At 50.2% G+C, this 21,429-nt stretch overlaps 1 protein-coding gene and 1 non-coding gene across 8 annotated transcripts in view; one reads left to right on the top strand and one right to left on the bottom strand.

Annotated features, from left to right (window-relative positions):
• Window positions 1-21,429, bottom strand: part of Abr (ABR activator of RhoGEF and GTPase) — a 199,111-nt gene that overhangs the window by 27,383 nt on the left and 150,299 nt on the right. For all 7 annotated transcript variants that reach the window (XM_087570573.1, XM_087570574.1, XM_087570578.1 and 4 more), the window contains 10 exon segments: window positions 19,897-19,949; window positions 19,225-19,365; window positions 16,794-16,915; window positions 14,571-14,736; window positions 12,243-12,365; window positions 11,795-11,870; window positions 11,262-11,366; window positions 10,204-10,278; window positions 8,105-8,202; window positions 7,627-7,758 (listed from right to left, as the gene is read on the bottom strand). In XM_087570573.1, coding sequence (XP_087426699.1) covers window positions 7,627-7,758; window positions 8,105-8,202; window positions 10,204-10,278; window positions 11,262-11,366; window positions 11,795-11,870; window positions 12,243-12,365; window positions 14,571-14,736; window positions 16,794-16,915; window positions 19,225-19,365; window positions 19,897-19,949 — 1,091 coding nt within the window.
• Trnaa-ugc11 (transfer RNA alanine (anticodon UGC) 11) lies at window positions 18,197-18,278 on the top strand. Its single transcript has one exon. It is a non-coding gene; the product is annotated as a tRNA-Ala (tRNA).

The following is a 21,429-nucleotide window of genomic DNA, read 5'->3' on the forward strand; positions in this document are numbered from 1 at the left end:
GCAGCCAAGGCCAGATGCTGGCATCAAACCTGTCTTCTGCCTCTGAGCCTTAGGGTCCAGAAGCCAGAGCTGAGAGCACAGCATTGGGTGTTCCCAGGGTCTGAAGGGAGCAGGTAGCAGAATGCTTCCTGGATTGGCTTCTCAGTGTGTCTCCTACATGCAGAGTGGGCCTAGGAGAGGCATCAAGCCTGCGTGCCAAGATGGAATCCCATAGTGAGGAGCAGGGAAGGGGGCTTCCATCTACTCCTATCAAATGCATCTTGTCTCTTCTGTCTCCAGGACAGACTGGTAGGGTCCAGGTTCCCCAGATCAGGAACACCTGGGCGACGGAGGCAGCTCAGCTGAGGCGTGCGCCCCCACAGGCCTGCCCATGCCCCCAAGACAAATGTGCCTCTACCTACACTCCATGCCTAGCATCAGGACCAGCCTTGAGTGACAGTAGCCAAGTGTGGTACAGTGGCACACGCCTTTAATCCTAGTACTCGGGAGGCCACCTTGGTCTACAAAGCGAATTCCAGGACAGGTAGGACTGTTACACAGAAAAACCCTATCTCAAACAAATAAAAACAAACAGAACAAAATAAAAATCTGGATAGACAAAAGAAAGTGACAGCAGAGACACTGGGGTGGGGAAAAGTCTGCACTAGCGAAAGCAGAATGAACTCCTGCCTGGACAATGGTCCCAGTTCCCCTAGACCATCGGAGGAGAAACCAAGCCTGTTCCACAGCCTTCGCTCCCCACGTGACTCCAGGACTGTCGGGTGGTAGTGACCATGGCAAAGAAAAGCATCCCACCGGGGGCAGCACTGAGAGCAGTGGGGCAGACGTTCACAGACACCAACCCCTGGACACTCATATCTGGTACAGGCTGGAGGTAAGGGGAGTCGATCTTTCAGAGGGGCCACCCCTGTCTGTGTTCTAGAGCAGGCGGTGGGATAAAAGGAAACGAAAGGGCCAAGCAGTGGTGGTGGTGTTCCTTTAATCCCAACACTCGGAGACAAAGACAGGCAGATCTCTGTGCGTTCAAGGTCAGCCTGGTCTACAGGGAGAGTTCTTGGATGGCCAAGGCTAAACAGAGAAACCCTGTCTCGAAAAACCAAAACAACACAACAACAACAACAACAACAAAACAACAACAACAACAACAACAACAACAACAACAACAACGAAAAAGAGGAAAGGGGGAGAAGGGGAAGAAGGGGAAGAAGGGCCACCGGCCAGTCTTCCCCACCCCCACCAACTTCCATTAGTTAAAAATTCCCTCTACCAGTTGGGGATTTAGCTCAGTGGTAGAGTGCTTGCCTAGGAAACGCAAGGCCCTGGGTTCAGTCCCCAGCTCCGAAAAAAAGAACCAAAAAAAAAAAAAAAAATGCCCTCTACCAGGGAACAGGGACCTGGCTGTGGTCACTCAGTTTATAAACAAGGCCTAGTGGACAAACAGGACAAAGAGTCAAGGAGTTCCATTAACAGCCTTGTCATCTACTCAGAGAGAGAGACTAAAGGTCTCATGGGTCAATGTCCCAGAACCAGGCTACCAGGGCAAGAACTGGCTCACAGGCCATTAGGGAGAGTTAAGTGGGGACACGAGGGTAGGAGGCTGGGGAGGGGAGTCTTCATTCCTGCTCCAGCAGGCTCCTGACCCAGTCTCCCTCCAAGCTCTCCCACTCTGCACAGTAATTGAGACCAGAAGCAGCTCTCCTGTAGCTGACAAAAGTCCCTTGTTCCAGGGCTCCTCATACAGTGCCCTGAGCCAGCTGAGAGCAGCTCTAGGAGAAGAGCCCAGCTGCTCTGCGCAGGGCAGGGCCACCTCAGATCCTCTACCACAGCTGCTCTAACTCTTATCACCTCAAGACAGTAGAGCCTGATGTGGCACCCCAGCTCAAACACAAAGGACACTGGCAGGTGCAGCCTTAGGAGGGGACTTCTTGACAAGGTATACCCAGAATTCCTGGAGTGGGGAGCTGGGTCTGCCTGGGCCCTCCTCACCCCCAAGTCTGTTCCAGGCCCCGTCCCAAGAGCCTCCTGAACTTTCACACTCAGTTCTTATCACAACCCAATGTACAAGAAACTGAGTCAGATGGAACAACTCGCCCCATTCTCCCAAATAATGAACAGAAGGAGCAAGACAGACCTCTGATCTGTCTGGCCTCAAAGCCCCTTCAAGGCAGGCTGAAGGCACAAATCCTCTCAATGGTGTCTTTACTACATTGGGAAGTCTGTTCTCTTGGGATCTCTGCTCAGTGCTTGTCACTTACAGGGTGCCCGGCAGACAAATGCAGATAAAGAGGGAAACATGAGTAAATGGATGTGTGCACGGAGCTCTGACCTGCCCTTCTGGGTAGATTCCATAACCTGCATCCTACAAGATGGCAGTGAGAAGGGAGAATAATTCCCACTTAACTGATGAAGATCCACAACCCAGGGCTCTTCCCACAGTCTCAAGTCACTGGATACCACACTCAACAACTGCTGTCCAAGGGAGGAGGAGAGACAGGAGAGCTGAGGAAAGGAGCCAGACAAGCTCCCTAGGGGACAGAAGATCAGAGTCAGCTTAGCCACACCAAGCTCCTCGCTGTGACCTGGGGTCACGGGGCTCTACTGCCTTTTTGCAGCGGGAAGTAAAAAAAGCCCATGTGAAGCTCATGAAGCTTGGAAAGCAGACTTTGAAATCTCCATCTCCAAAGGCTAGGGTTTGCCCTTTTTTATTTTCCAACTGAAATTATCAGAGTCTAAAGGTGGAGCAAACACCAATGTCCGCAGTTGGATAAGCGGATAAACAAAATACGATATATCCACAGCAGTGGAATATTACTGAGCTCTGAAAAGGAAAGTAGGGAAAGACAAATGGGATATGCACGACCCCTGAAGGCATTATGATAATCAGTCAAGTACAGAGAGGAGAATGGTGGTTGCCAGAGGCTGGGGGAGGGGAGAAGGCGGTTCCCATTTAATAGGTATAAAGCTGCCAGAGAAAGTAAAATGTTCCAAAGCCGCATGGTGGTGATGGATACAAGAAAATGCGTGGACGGATCTCCACAGGTTGTCCTCTGACCTATACAGGTGTGCTTCGACATGAGCACTCCCTCCAACCCTTCTTTCTCCACAAAACAAATAAATAAGTGTAAATACAGAGGGCTGAGTAAAGCACAGTGGCACATTCCTATAATCCTACACTCAGGAGATAGATGCAAGAGATCAAGAGTTCAAAGCCAGCCTCGACTACACAGAGAATCTGAGGCCAGATTGGGCTATATGAGCTCCTATATGGGGGTGGGGGATTTAAGAGTGTTTAAATACTACTAGATTTGCTGATTTGGGCACTGGAGGTAGATAGAGACTGGCCTTTGTGACTTTCTCCATTTATTTATAAGAGCTCTGATCTCTTTAAATGGCCCAGCCCTAAAATCACCCTAGCTTGCCTTTCCCCTCCAGACCCAGCCAGCTTTGACTGGTTGGACCCTGGGAATATGCTAATCAGACAACTGTTGGGAAGATCACATCTGGAGTCTGGAATGGTGTAGTTAGAAATAGACCAGGATAAACATAGAGGAGTCCCCCTGGGAACAGGGAACCAAAGCAAGCTAATGGAGGATGCTTCAGGCTGAGCTGGGCTTGGGCAAGCCGGCAGGGAGAGGTAGATAGTGCAGTGACTGTACAGAAAATCCACAAGATATGACTCTGAGGGTCTGGAAAGAAAGGGATAATTCCAAAGCCTGCAAGAGAGGTGGAACAAGCTGGTAAGGTGTTCTAATGAATTTCAGTAGGCCATACTTCCCGTGAGTACTGTCACTTACTATCTGTCCAGTAGCCAATCAAAAGCTTCTCCAACTTTGGATGGAGGTCCCTGAACCACAGACAACCTATGTATGTGAAGGCAGGCCTGTCTTCACCCTTTGTGGTCTTGGTCTTCTTGACCTCAAGACAGCACTGGACGGGCCTTAGACCCTACAGGCCATCTTCTTCATCCCTTCCCCTCCTGCCTCCTGCCCTCCTGCCTGGCGCACAGCCCCTCCTATCCAGAGCAAGCTGGGTGCCTCCATTTCCTGCCCCACTCCCTGCACATTCCTGCTCTTCTGAGCTCACATGAGGGTCCCTCCCCCAAACTCCTGCCGTATTTCTGCTGATCCAGTGCCTGCCCACTTGCTAAAGTAACAGACCCTTAAGAGAGCCATTACATGCCTGGTACTATATAAACTGATTAAAAGTACTTTAATAATGTGCTTTTAAAATGTATATCTAAAGACTATATACAGGCCTAAACAGGGGGTTTATGATACAATGCCGTGAAAATAGAGAAAATACACAAAACACACACCATGATTAAGCCTACATAATAGCGTACACACCCAAGGGAGGGGAAAAGGCACAGAATTACATAGTAAAGGGCTGTGGGGCTCTCGATGAGAGGGTTGGGGACTGTCAAAGGCTCTTCACAATGACTCCAATTTCTTCATACAAACAAACCTTGCTTTTGGAATTAAAGATTCAGTGCTCTCAGACCCCCCTGGCCCCACATCCTTCTGGAAGCCTCCCTACCTCCAGCCACATGACCTTCCTTTCCACCACATTCCTTATCCAGAACAGCGGGGGCTACAGAGCACCCTAGCAATGGGCTTCGAAGTCAGTGGCAGAGGCTAGCTCTAAGTTAGGCCGCTGGCTCTCCTGACTTCACCCCTGGAACTTAGACAAGTTATTTGCTCTCACTGCCTAATCTTTATGACCCTTCCTGCCCACAGGATACTGTGGAGAGCCCCTGTGACCATAGCTGAGGGCTTCTGCAATGCTGGGCTCTTACTCAGTATTGTGCTAGCATCTTGTACTGCTCTCCGGTAGCCTGTAGTGGAATATTAGCCCTTCAATCTGACAGGGTACCCTACACTTCTGGGTACTCACTGTAGAGGTACTGTAAACACCCTTCCCCCAAAATTTATAACCTGCCTGGCTATTTTCCATGCATTTGGCATCTTTCTAGGTGCATTACGCAGAAATGTTTTATGCCCAGAGGTGACACTATTCCAACCAATAGAATCTGAGTCTTATTATGCAAGACAGCAGCAGAACACCGCTCCAGCTCCATCAGCAGACCATTAGCAACGCCAAGGTCTTTCACCTGGACTGCAAGACTTCTTAATGAAGGCCTGAGATACAGAAACACGGCACCAAGGATATGGCGGCACAGCTTTGCCTGCATACTGTCAGCAGAGGCACTTTGGGCTCAATGTCCTTCTGTGAAGCATGACACAGAGGTCACCTTCCGTGCAGAGCTGTAGCAGGATAGCATTTGGGTATGAGCTTCTAAGAGCACAAATACTGGGCACACACGGCAGTGACCAGTGCTACCATTTGTCTGCACTGAATATCACACACAGCCCAGCCTCCAGCCCCAGATGCTCTGCTATACCATGGCTACAAGAGAGCAAGCCATCACAGAAGCAAGTCAACGAGGGGCCCCTCGCTGATCCTGGCTGTGCTGAGTGGAGGGATCTCTCCCTCTGCCTATCAAGCATTCCTTAGGTCCCACCTCCTCTCCCACCAAGCTCTCAGGACCCACAGAAGGGAAGCAACCCGGGGTTCAGAGTTAGGAGGAACTCTAGACACCTTAAATGCATGGCAGCTATGGGAACAGGCTGTCCCACAGCTCTGTGGGGTCTGGCTATGTGGGACTGTCCAGTGTAGACTATCCATCCAGCCTGGCCAGCTACAGTGCAAGACTTGAAGAGCCAGGGCACCCCCTTCCCAGTGCACAGGAGATGATGAGGTGAACCCATGGCTCAGAGCCCAGGAGGCTGAGTGCTAGAGAACTTCAAAGGCCTCCTGAGCACAGCCCTGGGCTCTGAGCGGCCCACTCACTGGCCTGGTCAGCTGGCAGCAGGAACGTTTGTGTTTCTTTTAATATCAACTCCCAGGCATTTAACATTCTTCGAAGCTAAAACCAGAAACATTTTCCTTAGCAGAATGTGCTTTCGGCTTTGCCAAATACAACCTGGCAGCCTCCCCTCCCCCACGACTTCCATCTGCTCCTGTCTCCAAGAGTCGATGATTTATGGTGTTTCCTCTGGACCTGAGCAGCAGAGTGAGGGCAGAAGGGAGCGGGGCTGCCATCCAGCAGGAGACTCCTGGCCCTGGTATCTGAGTGCAGAGAGGCTATGGGCTGCAGTGCTCACTCAATGGCTGCCCTGCTCACTCTGCCATTTCACAGCCATTGATGGCCCAGGCAGCATGGCAGCTCCTTACATCTCTGGGCTGTGTTTGCTAAGACTGGCCAGGCCAGCCTAGAACTCACCCCCTGCCCATTGCTTGGGCCTTGCCCAAGGGTGTAGAGATGAGGTTTTTGCTACTTAAGAGGACATGTGAAAGGGATTGGATTCAGAGAGCTTTATGTCATTCTTATTTCCGAAACAATGAAGGGCTGGCACATGGTTGCCTAGCAGCACTGTCTCCCTGGCGACGGCACCAAGGAGCAGGGTACAGGTCCCTCAGCATCAGGAAAGCTGTGTTTAATAAGACCATGAGGCAGATGGCTGGGCCTGGACTGGAGGGTACCACCCCTCTATTCTGATACGGAACCCAAGACAGGTGGGGGTGGGGGTGGGGGATGCCCACACACTTCCCAGTGGCCCCACGTAAAACACCAGATGTAAAACTTCAACCTCAACACGTACCAGAGAACAACCATTTCCTGCAAAAAGATGGCACAGTGGTTACAACCACTGAGAGGACCCAGGTTCTGTTTCTAGCACCCACGTGACAGCTCACAACCATCCTTAACTCTAATCCCAGGGGATACAACACCCTCCTCTGGTTGGGGTCAAGAAACCCAGCACATCTGTGCTTGCGGCCCAACCTTGCCATCATCTCCCTTGATTGCACGGTCACAGAATCTACACACACTGTGTCTTCAGTGTGAGACCACACAAGGGTAGGTGGCAGTGTGAATGGCTCCACGCTGAACATTATCCCGGGAAGATAAGTAGATAGCAGCCTTCTTCAAAACTGGCGCAGTGCTCCAGAGACGCAAGTGCACGCAGACCCTTTTCCTCATGTCCATCTTCAGGGCACCAAGAAACGCAACTGAAATGCGTGCTCTCACTGAGGCTCTGACTCTGTTGATATCCTCCCCCTCCCCCTGACCCCCACCTCCTCCAAGTCAGTGGCTCCCATCACAGGTAAGAACAGTACAGGAACTTGGAGCCCGGCAGCCCTGCTTATCCTAAACCCTTGTGGTAGAATGGCAACCACGGGGGAACATGTGACTCCCTTCTGTCTCACGCCTGCAGCAGACACGGCTCATTACAAACATCTACATTTCTTCCTGCTTATGACAGCCTCGGGATGCTTCCCATCAGCACCACACAAAAACCACCAACGGACAGAAAGTGACTGGGACAACAGAGGCAGCTACTCCATATCTGTCCACCTTGTGCAAACACGGTGGTCTATCTGGGCCAGGTATGGTTGCCTGGAGACCCAGGATCTCAGGGCAACTGGGACACAGCAAGGGGCCAACTTTGGAGGAACTTGCCTTAGCTTTGAGCCAAAGTCAGAAAAGACCGAACAACGAGTGAGAAGGGCTCCTTAGGTCCACAGCCCTGGCCCACAGCTCCAGGTCTCGCCCTGGCTCCTTACCTGGATCTGCCCCTTGCCCATGATCTTGTCCACAATCTCATTGTTGTCCTTGTTGACCTTGGTCTTGTCATAGCATTTCTCATAGCACAGGATCCTCAGGGACTGGGAGCCCTCCAGCTCAATCTCAAACTCCTGGCGAGAGATGGAAGGAGCAAGGGTCCTGAAGATGGGACTTGTGGCTTCCCGCTTTCCCAATAAGTATGGGTCGTGGCTTTGCAGGGCTGGGGTGGGCAGGACCCAGGAGGACCACATCGTAAGACAAAGAGGGGCACTGGAACTTTCTGGAGTTCCTGGAGGCCTCTATGTGGCTGGTGGAGTGGGGATGGGGATTCATCGACCTAAACACTGGTCTTCAGGCAGATGACTAGTGAAAGTAAGGGCTTAGGGAGATACTGCTGGTCCAGCCAGCGACATAGTCACCCTCAGCAGAGAGAGCTATATTCGATGACAAACTGGGACACAAGCCTCCTCCACTTACCTCATCCCACTTGGGCTCTGTCGTGTCCCGAAACACCCTGGTTTTGGCTTTGCTGACAAAATAGCCAAAGGAATCCACCTCCAGAGTACAGTAAAGATCTGTAGGGGGAAGGACACATATACCAATGAGGCCTAAACAGGCTAGGAATGGGGCCAGGACACGGGTAGTCAAGGGCTCGGGAAGGAAGGGGTATGGCTCTGAGGAGTGGAACCTAAGCTTTAGTATCAAGGGTACATGAATCCTATGGCATCTCTATGGACTATGCAGCCTGGGCAAATCCCTGGAGCCTCAGCTTCCCCTGTACAAGCAGAAATTAGTGACCACAGGGAGATGCCACAAGACCAGCGCAGGTGATGAGGCTGCAAAGGCCTGGAGGATGCCAAGGCACTGGCCACTCTGATCTTTTTCTCGGTATGCTGTCGGCATTCTGTAAATTTAGTGTCACACAGCCCTTTTGAGCTCCTAATCATCCAGGGTCAAATGAGACCTGCTTCTTGTCTCTGAAGTGCCCACAGCAGGAGAGGCAAATTGTAAGTGGCATGGCACGATAGCACGGCAGTGCCAATGACCCTGAGTGTGAAAGGGACACCAAGTGGAGAGCTGTTCACCCCAGAAGCACAGAGAGGCTTCTCAGCAATGCTGACCGAATGAACGACTATTTAGGGGCTAATAGTGTGAACTTGGTATGAAGAGGCAGGAGCCAGGAGTCCTGAGTTTCTGAGTCTGTGTGCTATATAAGGTCATGTCACATCTCTGTGACTCAGTTTCCTCTCTGGCAAACAGGAACTATAAACTCACTAGACAAGAAGTAGAATAAGAAGTTTGACTGAGGGCCAGAGAGATGGCTTAGGGTTAGGAACACTGACTGCTCTTCCAGAGGTCCTGAGTTCAATTCCAGCAACCACATCGTGGCCCACAACCATCTGTAATGGGATATGGCACCCTCTTCTGGTGTGTCTGAAGACAGTGACAGTGCACTCATATACATAAAATAAATAAATATTAAAAAGAAGCTTAATTGAAGATGGGTTTGGTGGTGGACACCTTTAATCCCAGCACTTGGGAGGCAGAGGCAGGTTGATCTCTGTACGTTTGGGGACAGACTGATCTACAAAGAGAGTTCAAGGTGCTACATAGTGTAACCTTGTCTTTTTTTAAAAAATAAGTTTAGGGGTGGGGATTTAGCTCAGTGGTAGAGCGCTTGCCTAGCAAGCGCAAGGCCCTGGGTTCGGTTCCCAGTTCCGGGAAAAAAAAAAAGTTTAATTGAAGTGGAGTATTGCTCAGTGGTAAAGCACTTGCCTAGGACGTGCAGGGAATGTGGATCCATCCCCAGCACCCCATGCGCTGCATACATACACAATACTATTTAAGCCCAGCTTTAGGCCAGTAAAGACAAATGCAACTGTCGTAGTTTCTTTTTGAGGCATGGTAGTGTACTCTTTTAATTCCAGTACTCAGAAGGCAGAGGCAGGTAGATCTCTGTGAGTTTGAAGCCAGCCTGGCCTACAAAGGAAATTCTAGGACAACCAGGGCTACATAGAGAGACTGTCTCAAACAAAATTCTTAAAAAAAGATGCTTTAGGTTTATTTTATGTGTATGGGCGTCTGCCTGCGTGTGTGTCTGTGTGCCCAGTGCTTGTGGAGACCGGGAGTGTTGGATCCCTTGAACTGGAGATAGATGGTTGTGACCCACCCTGTGGGTGCTGGGAACGAAGCCCAGGTCCTCTGCCGGAGCAATAAGCACCATTCACCATGGAGCACTCTGTCCAGGCCCACGACTGCCTTTTATAGAGAAGGAAGCTGAGAGCCTCAGAAAGGTTAGAAAACCTGCCTAGGATCACAGAGTTTAATCGCAAGGCATGAGTTTGAGCTTCGGTGTCTGTAAGGAAAGGCTTGAAGGAAAGCAGATCTTAAAGACAGATAGCAAAGGTGGCTTCCCTGCCAGGAGGGTGAATCTTACAACTCAGGCAGGGCCTCCGCATGGGGAGTCAGAGCTGAGCAGCTGAGGAAAGAGCCCTGCCTAGTGGGCCCTCAGGGACTCGCTATGAAAGATGGACAGTGGCCACACAACTTCTTCCTGGGGGCCACGAGGTACTTACTGGCTGATTGTTTAAAGCCCTTGGCAGAGTGGACGATGACATGAAGGAAGCCGTACAGTCCTGGAGACTCATCGTCTGCAAGAGAGCAAAGAGGAGGCTAGAGGTGCCGGAGACTCGCCAGCTCTTCCACCCTGGGCTGGTGGGAAGGCGGAGGGGACTGTGGTCCACAGCGCCACCTACTGGCCATCTGGGAAACAAGTCCATGTGTGTTCCCACAATGTGTGCAGCTCAAGAAAGGAGTTCTCTCTGCTCAAGCCGCGAGCTACAACAAACGTCTGAGGCCAGGCATTCCGAATCTTCCTCTCTCTGATCGCGGCTTATCCCAAGGCTGCCCTCCTCTGCCTAATCCTTCAAAATGAATCACTTTGTCTAATAGAAAAGGCAAGGCTCCAAGGGAAGACTCGGCCCTTGTTTGGGACACGAAGGTTTCCGAGTGGGCCTGAAGGAATCTGGCTTTCAAAACTCCTTTCATGGCCTGGATGGTGGCACATGCTGAAATCCCAGCACTACCGAGAAGGCAGGGACTGGAAGATTAGGGGGCCACAGAGCAGATGCCATGCAGCACTAGGGGAGCAGACCCTGGGCGAGTTTCTAGCCTCGGCATGAGCCTCCATGCTCAGAAGCCTCCTGTAGGCTCCTGGAATTACGGCACCACCTCCAAACCCCCTTGCTTGGCATTTAACGCCTTTCAAATCTACCTCCAGAAACACTCGGCCTGATTTCTCTTATCCCTCTCTAGTCTACCTACCGTCTCATGGCTCCCTAGCAAATCCCTGCCCCATCCTGCAGCCTTCTTCTGTTCTGGTTGGGTGAGTTCCAGCACCATCTCCACGATGCAGGTTTTTCACTCGAACTGGAGCGAGCAAAGAATTACCTGAGCCCCTGAGAGAGTATGTCCCATTTACAGTCTCTGTATACTTGGCAAGAGGACAGTTTCAGCCACACCGGGCAGTGAATCAGCCACTAGCAGCCATGCCTAGCCTCCTCGGTCCCTGTAGAAGACCCCTAGCAATGCCCTGGGAGCCTGGACCTGCTGGCTGGGCAGCTCCAAATCTTACCATCTTTATTGCTGGTGACAGGAATGTTGTGCACAGTCCTAAGCTTGAAACAGGATCCCGTGAGCACCTGGAGCTCCACAGAGCTCAGGACAAAGGCCTGGAGATCTGTGGGGGGAGCCAAGTGGAGAGGGAGCTTCATTATAGGCCCACAAGAACCTACTGCCCTTCTTGCAGACGCTTCTGGAACTCAGCTCAGTTACTAGTGTTGGAGTTGGATCTTTGGGCGAAGGGAAAGTCCCGCAGATATTCACGTGAGCACAGCGGTGGCGTGCCAGAGGCAAAAGCGGTAAGTAAAGAGGCCCGTGTGTGTGTGTGGGGGAAGCAAGAGGACACCCAACCCAGAGCCCTAGGTGGCGTGTTATGAATTCATTGGACCTCAACAGATAGTAACACCTCAAGAATGCCACCTCCCTGGCATCTTAAGGTGACTCTGAGGGCTAAAGAGACACTGGAGGGAAGAAGCTTGGAAGGACACAAGGCCCTTTGCTGCCAAGGACACCTTCAGAGCAGTATGAAGCTGGGCAGGATTTTACCCTTCTTCTGTAGTTTCTGAATCGCTTCTCTCCACTCCGACCTCTCATAGTCAGAAGACAGAAGAAACAGGTAACTCTGGAGGGAGAGGCAAACTTCAGTGCAGTGGCCACAGCTGGAAAGGTGCACCCCACCCTCTAGGTGCCCCATCAAAGCCTAATCAATCAGGCCCTCTGAAACTGAAGGAGGGGGCATGGGGGGGGGGGGGTTTGGGGGCTGTCCTTTTTAGGGAGCCAGGTAACAAGAGTGGTGGTGGCAGTGCCAATGGTGGCCAGCAGAGGGCAGTAGCTCACTGCAGCTGGGCGAGCATATCCAGGACTGGAGCTGAGGACTGGGAAATGGGGTTTCCAGCCCCTGCCCCTGATTCCCATGGGTCAGCGCCAGAAGCCACAGGGAGTGGGCAACCCTGCACTAAGGGACCAAGTGACCCTCCACCCTGCTCCCCCTGACCTTTCCATTCCGATTGTGTATCCGGAATGGGATCGTTGGGGAATTGAGCAGCAGTAAGAACTCATTCTCAAACATCTTCTTTTTGAGGCGCTCAATGGCTCGGCTCTGTCCTTTGTTGGCTTTCTGCAGGAGATGAGACATGGGTTTTTCCCTCATACGGAGTTCATATCTCATTCAGCTGTGCTAAGCACAACATTCTCCTGTGTGCCAATCAGGTTCTTATTTGCTATAGTCCATGAAGTTTGCACCTCCCAGGACCCAGCTAATTCCTAACTAGTCCTCCTGTGAGTACAGTATTCACATGCAACTAGCCTAAGGCCCAGCCCAAATCCCCCTTTAAAGATACCCAAGGTCAGGCCAGACAACTGGACCACCCCAAACCCAGAGCCCCAACCCCCAATAGTAGTGGAACTACCCCAGTCCTGAGTACTCCCTCTGTTCTGCTTCACCACAGAAAACCCAAGGACCGGACAAGGCCTGAAGCTTTCAGGTGACCATGGGTAAGGAAGTGAGACTACCCTGTCACTCAATCGCCTCTGCCAGAAACCATCAGATAGCTTTCAGCATGGAGCCCCAGCTATTGGTCTGCTGCAGAGCCTCAGAGCCTGGCCTGTGGTCCCATACGCTACCAAGCCTGCCCTGCTCACCTCCACACTGCACAAGGAGCCTTCTCCAACGCTCCAACCTCCCAGTTCATCAAGGAAGCTTCCTGTGCTTCAAACCCAGCGCCACTGAATTCCCCGCGCTCTTTAATTTGTATTAGCCTCATCTTTTCCCCTTCATGGATGTGTGTGGTGTGCATGTGTGCGTTCAAATACGTGTGAGCACTCAAGTGTAGGCCCAAAGGTGATGATGGAATCTTCCTTGATCCCTCTTCTACCTTATTCTTTGAGGTAGGGTCTCTCAATCGAACCTAGAGCTGGCTGACAGGGCTGGTCTCAACAGCCAGCTTGGACTGGGGTTCCAAGTGCTGGAATTACAGGATGGCCACCCCATCCAGCCAGCATTTATGTGGGTTCTTTTTATCTGACCTGTGGTTTCTTACTTGCGTGGCAAGCACTTTAACCACTGAGCCATCTCCCTAACACTTAACATGTCAGTCTGGCAAGACTCTAACCAACCTCACAGCCAGCTCTGTGGCAGTGGCTCTCACATCCTGTTAGAAGAAGGTAACAAGTTTCTCAGAGGCGGCTCTAACTGAATGCACACAGCTGCCCAGCCATGTCACTTGTGGAGACTCAGGGAAGCTATGTGCACTCTAAACCCGCCTCCTTCAGGGAACAAACCAGGAACAATCTAAACACCCAGTACATGTCTGGCAGTTGAGCAGAATGCGGCTGCTGAAGGGGATCAGACAATCCAGAATTCCAGGTGTAGTTCTGTGAGACCCTTTAAATGCACAGGACACGTGGTCCAGTTACACACACACACATACACGAGTGCACACACTCGCACACGCTCATGCACACACTTCAAGTTGTTAACGATGTGAGGTGATAACTGCTTTTACACTATCTACTGAGTTTTAAAAATTATCAGTATGGCCAGCAAGATGGCTCAGTGGGTAAACTGAGGGAGCTGACTCTTTCTCTTGCATTAGGTAGGCCTAGGTTCTGAACCCAAGTCCTCGGGTTTGGTGGCAAATGCTTTTCTTCACAGTGACACCTTACCTTCCCAAGCCACTGCTTTTGAACACACCAATGTAAAGCTACATATTTTCCTCCAGTGAGTGCTTCGCCCTCATTCCATGGGTTTTGGTCTTGGTACTTCTCGTTTTTTATGCACTGCTAGATTGTTTTCAGTTTTGAGTCCCCTTCTTAAAATACTAACTTTCTAGTTAACTTTGTATAATTTGTCTACAGTGAAGTCTGTGAATATGACCCACAGGCTATCCAACTTTTAAAAAGATCAGAGATTCACTTTGTGGACCAACATAGAACTGTTTGTGGATGTTCTGCGTGTGACAAGAATCTGATTTCCTCCTTAGCACATGCTTTGGCCAACTGTTGCACCCAGGACCCCTCTCCCTATTTAGTTCCCTTTAGAGGTGACGGTTTCTCACGAGGCCTCCTGTGCTTCTTCTCAAGAAAGCCTCTCATTCCTCCTCTCTTGCTTCCCCTTTCTACAGTGTGCAACACACACGGTTACTGAGGAAACAGTCCATAATTAAACCCACTAGCACTGGTCCTTGGCCCCACCTCAGCACTTACACAAGCAGGGGCTCCCATTCTTGCATCCTGCCTCTCGCACGACACTCTTAAGCCTGTAGCCCCCTCTCTCCACCCCCCTAGAATCCCCAGTTCAAAACAGCCCCAAGCCATGACTTACCTCCTTCTGGATCTCACTCTTGAGGGCAGAGATCTTCACTTTCATGTCTTCTAGCTCGTGGTCTGGGAAGGGGTGTACCTGGGGACTGGCCTCGGACTCCTCAGGGGATGGGAACACTAAGTCAGCCAGGGGGATGTACCACTTACAGTCATACTGCTGATGTTTTCTGTAAGCAAGCAGTGGGAGACGTGAGCTAGGCAAAGTAGCCTCTTCAATGCAGAAGTGCTCTCCCAGAGCAAAAAAATACCCACAAAGGGATCTGCTGAGATGCATGGGAGACGGGAACACTTCCTGCTCTTGAGGAACTTAAGGCACTTGTTCCTAACACACTTGTGGAAGGAACACTGAGAACCAGGCCCTGGTCAGCCAGCAGTGAAGCCCAGTCTTCACCAGTGGGACTGGTGCTTTTAAATATCCCAAATCCCTGTGTATCAAGCATGAAGCCTTCTTGGCTGTGCTCATGTTTTCCTCCCCCTTGCCTCACACCCCGCCATCTCCTCTAGTCTATCCAGACTGAAGCTCCCAATCATTGTCCTTTATAGTACAGGTGGGCTACAGATTCGATTCTGAATGTCAGTTCCAATCCACAGGGGGCATACAAAGCCCTGGGCCGAGAGTCATAAAACTACATCCAAGCTGGGTGTGGTGGCGTATGACTTTTATCCCAGCATTCAGAGGCAGAGGCAAGTGGACCTCTATAAATTCAAGGCTAGCCTAGTCTACATAGACAGTTCCATGACAGGCAAGGCTACATAGCAAAACTCCATCTCAATCAATCAATCAATCAATCAATCAATCAATCTATATCTAAGCCACTGGGAAAGGGTGCTATGATTGATTATTAATATCTGCTGTGGGAGAAGAGCTGAAAATGAAGGGGGCTCTACGTCTTGTTAGCCAGGCTGCAGACCACACCCCTCATTACGTCCCTTCCTAGCAGATAGTGGGGACTCATAAATGCAGCACAGGAGCATAATCCCAGGACACAGCTTACTACTGGCATCTCTGGGACTAGCTCCTGGGAGTTATGTCCTCCTCAACTGAAGCCCACAAGAACCTCTTCTCTTCGAATTCCTCTGAGAATTAGATTTGTTCCCAGTCCTGGTCCCTTATGTTACTGTAGGCACAAAGATCTCCCTCTATAGTATAAGGCAACATGTTTAGCACATAATAGATTATAAATGACAGATCCACACTACTGAAAAGGAGCTGAAAGGGAGCTTCAGAGTTAAGAGTTCAAATCTCATCTCCTCCATTTCTAGCCATGTGACCTTGGGCAACTTACTTGCCTCCTCTTTAGCTTCTGACTATGAAATAGGGAAAATAAAAGCCACTTTGTGAGGGTGATAGGAAGATTAGAAACAATGTATCTGATGAGACATTTGCCATGGCACCTGGAGTGATGGAAGGCCTCAACAAACAGCAGCAGATGTGAGGAATACCCATGGAACTGTAGTTAGCAAAAACTTTGTCTAGTAAGGAGAGAATACTTTAATTAATTATGGCATAGCCACTTAATATCATGCAGAAAAGTAAAGTGGTATTTGAAACAACTCAGCAGCTATAAGAAAAAGGCTCCCTGAACAGAACAGGAAAAGCCCAAGCTGGATAAAGTGAGGCCGCATGCCTCTGATCCACCAGCACCCAGGAGGCAGAAGCAGAAAGAACTCTGAGTTCAAGGCTAGCCTGGTCTACATAGGGTGTTCCAGGACATCCAGGGCTACATAGTGAGATCTATCTAATATATAATAATCATGTGAATGTAAAAAAACCCAAAACAACAACAACAAAAAAACAAAACAAAAAGCAGAGCCCCAAATTGGGCGTTCTCTGTTAGTACAACTAAAATAAAAAACACAAAACCATTTTTAAAAAATGGGAAAGAATATATAGTCACAGAAAACTTAAGCTTAGGTTCAGGGAAGTTCTTTTTCCTATATTACCTTAATAGTAATAAGAACAACAACAATAAGAACAACAACAATGCATGATTTCTTTCTAGAAAAGACTGCATAGTAAAACTGAATTGAATATATGTGTACATGATCTCGAACTGTAACCCTGGAAGCCTTAAACTTGCCGTGATCTTTCTGTGTTAGCCTCCCTACAGATATAAGCCACCACTCCTGGCTAACATGCCTTTTTTTCTGAAAGGGGAAAAAGAAGAAACACACTGCCCAAGCCAGTTGTCCCTCACTGTGATCCCAAACCCCACATCCTCACCCTGCAGAGGTCTTCTTTAGCTTGGCACACAGTAGAACATCTGTGAAGAGAAAGACGTGCCGCAGCTTCCGGGAGCTCTCAGACATTTCCACCAGGAAGCCGTCCTTCACCAGCTGCCGAGTCTGAGGGAGAGAGCACCCCCCACCTGCTCAGAGGGAGGAGAGCTTCAGGGCCCGGCCTGCATTGGCTTTGGTTGGACTCCAGATTCAGCCCTTTCTCAGCTGTACTCTCCTCTCCTCTCAGACCTATTGTCTGAGTGGCTAAGAGAATGGTGTCTGTCTCATGAAGCAGTACTCAACGTGGAACTGCACAGCGCAATTCACAGACAGTAGGGGCACCCTTCCCCACAGCGCTCAGCAGCTTCCCCTGGATTAAGAAAAACTTTCTGCAGCGACTTGGTTTCTCCACCCTTGGCCATGAACACCTCCAATCTCACATCCCCTCCCATCAGAGAGTTTGATCTAGTTTCAGCTCATCTTGCTCAGCCAACCCACTCAGGCTTGCCCATGCTCCCTTCTCCATGGATTCTTCAACTATGGTTGAAAGCCCTGGGGTTTCCCCAAGGGGAGCTATAGTGGTGGGGACAGTGAGAAGCATCTCAGTGCTCGTGAGACACGAGTCGCTTCCTCCCTGCAACCCTCAGAGCTAGTGGGCTTCTTCAGAGCTGTCGCCAGCTAGTCCAGCCTTCTCTGTGTGCGCGATACGCTGTGTGACCTACATACACTATTGTCTGTGGGTGAGCTTGTGGAAAGGATATGATTTATACAACCCGAAACTGATAGCGCTCTCTGACTTCTAGAGATTTTTTTTTCCCCAGATATCCTGAGTAAAATGCACTGGTGCCATTTTCTGGGATGTTGCAGGGCAGGGCTGGAAACTGCGTACAGACAGCTCATGCCCCATTAGCCATGCTCCAGACCCTGTCCCTCATTACTTCCTCTCCCAGCAGACATCGGAGACTCATAAATGAAACAAAGGAGCATAAACCCAGTCAGCCTTCTCTCCTAAATGCTACTTAATTACCTCAATTAGACTAAAGGCACTGTATCTGGGCCAGTCTGTTGACCACTGAGGGTCACAGTCTCCCCAGTTGGTCACACTGCTTTCCCACTCTTTCGTCAGGAAGCTTTTCACCCCACCCCAGGGGAGATGCAATGTCACATCTGGGTGTTTCCGAGGACATATCATCAGCCTGGGTGGCTAAACCATGTCCAGTACTAGCATTCTCTGTGGTTGGGCTTGTCGCCTAGCTCTAGCCTACCCACTGTGTTCATTAAGTGTCTACTGGGGCTCCCAGAGAGTATCATCCCAATCAGAGCAAGGATGTGGACCAAGAATGAGCTCTATGAAGGTCCAGCTCCTGGTGGGAGAAATGTGTGGAGTTTGACAGTTAAGAATCTAGTTTTGGGGGTTGGGGATTTAGCTCAGTGGTAGAGCGTTTGCCTTGCAAGCGCAAGGCCCTGGGTTCAGTCCCCAGCTCCGAAAAAAAAAAAGAAAAAGAAAAAAAAAAAAAAAAAAAGAATCTAGTTTTGAGGGGTTGGGGATTTAGCTCAGTGGTAGAGCGCTTGCCTAGGAAGCGCAAGGCCCTGGGTTCAGTCCCCAGCTCCGAAAAAAAAAAAAGAACCAGAAAAAGAAAAAAAAAAAAAAAAAAAAGAATCTAGTTTTGACACTTTTATCTGGGGATCCCTGTACCAGGCTCAGAGATTGTCTTAACAGGTTATTATAGGGACCTAGGAGACAACAGTCTTTTTTTTTTTTTTTTTAAGAGATTTATTTATTTGTTTTATGTACATGAGTATATTATAGCTATCTTCAGACACACCAGAAGAGGGCATCAGATCCCATTACAAATGGTTGTGAGCCGGGGCTGGGGATTTAGCTCAGTGGTAGAGCGCTTACCTAGGAAGCGCAAGGCCCTGGGTTCGGTCCCCAGCTCCGAAAAAAAGAACCAAAAAAAAAAAAAAAAAACAAAAAACAAAAACAAAAACAAAAAAACAAATGGTTGTGAGCCACCATGTGGTTGCTGGGAATTGAACTCAGGACCTCTGGAAGAGCAGTCAGTGCTCTTAACCGCTGAGCCATCTCCCCAGTCAGAGACAATAGTCTTCAAATTCTTTTTTGGGGGGTGGGGGTGGGGGTGGGGGTAAGGGAAGTTAGCTTTTTCAAGACAGAGTTTCTCTGTGTAGCCTTGCCCTGCAATGTGCTCTATAGATCAAGCTGGATTTGAACTCATGGAGATTCTCCTGCCTCTGCCTCCTGAGTGTTGGGATTAAAGGTGTGCACCACCACTGCCTAGCCAGTCATAACGTTCTTAACCTAGGACCCAACAAGCTATAGTTAATCAGGGTGGCCAAGGACAGCAAGGACAAGGGATCTGGCCAACTGTTTACTCCTCAGTCTAGGTGTGAAACTGTGAAAGCCTTGAACTCACCTCCCCCTTGGGGGTTGTGACTGCAGTCCGGCGAGGATCAATATCCTCATTAATGCTAGATAGAAAATTCTGGGAGATTCGGAGGGCATCCTGAAGCAGTGGGTAGTCGGGGTGGTCCACAGGTGTGTGCTTCAACAGATCCTGGGAAACAGTGGGGGCAAGGAGTGAGCTAAGAGGAAACGGTTCAGGTTCAATGAGAAGACAGCGGGGAACATGCAATCAATCCCCCAAAGAATTCTAAGGGGTACCTCCAGGACCCACACTCTACCCAGCCATTCCTGTGAAATCAGAATGGAACCAGGGTCTGAGGAATGCTGGCGGAGGCATTCAGTGTTCCTCTGATTTCTGCTGCATTCTCATGACTCTTCCCCAGGGGCTATGGCCCAGTGAAGCTATACCTCACCAAACAGCTGGGGAACCCTCCTCTACTCACTATACAGCTGTTCCAGGACCCTGGAGATAAGAGGCAGGGAACAAAGCAGCAGCAGGTGTCTGCCTCCTGAGGAGTACTTGGCTAAGTATTAAGCTTAGTAGCCAAGCTATATTTAGGACAGGGCAGTTGGGCTGGCAGTCAGGGCCCAGGGACCCTCTGCCTTGTTCCCCCAATGGAGTTTCAATGACTTCAATGCCCTCACATGAAACTCTTAACCCACAATGGGACACAACACTCACGTGCAGGACCAGGGTACTCCGAGTGACTCGGTCAATAGGCTTATACAGCAGAGCTGTGGGAGGGCGGAGAAAGGAGACAGGACAATGAGGTAGAAACTCTGGACCATGAAGACAGGATTTTTACCCCTAACCTGTTTTGTTTCTCCAAATGAATAGTCACTCGCTCAGAAGCCAAGTGAATTCTGCGGCAACTCTACTCCATGGAGAAGCCAAATAAAATAAACACACAGCTCTGTCCACTCCGGCTCCCTCCCCACCCGAACCTTCCTCTCCTCACCCAGTCCTGTGCTGGTCAGGCTCTCACAGCTGAAGCTCCCTGGTTCCATCCCCAGCCACACAGACGTACCCAGGGAGGCCCTTCAGCACATGGGACTTCAGGATGACCCTTGCTACTTTTCCAGAAGGATCTGTCCCACCTGTCAGCCACTCTCAGGCACTTCCACTCTCAGGAATGACACATCCAGCTGGGAGCCACATGCTTCATTCATTCCCATTCACACATTTGGCCTCAGCTCTGTGAGAAAAGACTCTTTATGCCCTCAAGCCCGCTGACAAAACAGGATAGGCCGAGGGGCCTTTTGAGGCACGGCAGATCACCACCAAAACACTCTATCCTCAAGCCAGCGGCAGGCAGACTGAGGCGCAAAAGCTTCCTGAAGGAATCTGGGTACAGTCTTGCTACAGAAGCCCCAAAGAAGCTGGAAAAAAATCCAAGGCCAGGCAGGTCCTATGTGCCACACTCCTCTGTGACCTGGACAGCCAACAATGATTACTCAGATGCATCAGGGAGGCTGCAGTTAGCAGCCCAGCACTTCCTGTGGGCTGCTCTTCCTAACTCAGGGCTGGTCCTACACACCTGGATCTTCAAATCCCAGAACCGTGACTTCTGGCTTCCGGTCACAGGTACTCTAAACGGCAGGATGTTGGTTGAAGAAAAAGGATCCTAACTGAATGTCCCATAGAACCTAGCCAGACCCTAAATTCCTCACATTTGGACAGCCTCCAAACCAGTCTCCCAAAGCCCTAGATACCTTGTGAAGTGTTAAGCAATCAGTTCAGGGAACACCCCATGCTCTGAGGATGTATGCTAAGTGCCCTATCTGTAGCCCTTGTTCGCTTGGCCGCCCATTAGGATCACACGAAAGCTCTTAAAAGAAATGGATGCCCCCACTACACTTCATCGACTGAACCAAGATCTCCAAAGGATAAAAAAGCTGTTTTTCTGAGATGGCTATGTATCAGCAGCTGACGAATGCTGTTTTAATCCCGTTCTTTCTTAACCAGCCATTTCTAGCAGCCCTCTCCCCACCCCCATGGCCCACGGGGATGGAATGGCAGATCCATGGGTTTGGGGTGCACTGTGACAGTGAGAGTAAAGCTTGGGCATCCACATGGGTGTCACCTCTGAGGATGTCCAAGGCACCCCATCCAGCTGTAGCTCAGGGATCTGCACTGCAGTGGGAGAACTCATAGTAGAAACACTGAGAGAGATCTCATGGCAGGCACAAGGTCAACAGACGCAGGCTGGGGTGG

Source organism: Rattus norvegicus, chromosome 10 (assembly GCF_021556685.1).
Source record: "Rattus norvegicus strain SHRSP/BbbUtx chromosome 10, alternate assembly SHRSP_T2T, whole genome shotgun sequence".
In the NCBI taxonomy this organism is placed as follows: Eukaryota; Metazoa; Chordata; class Mammalia; order Rodentia; family Muridae; genus Rattus; species Rattus norvegicus.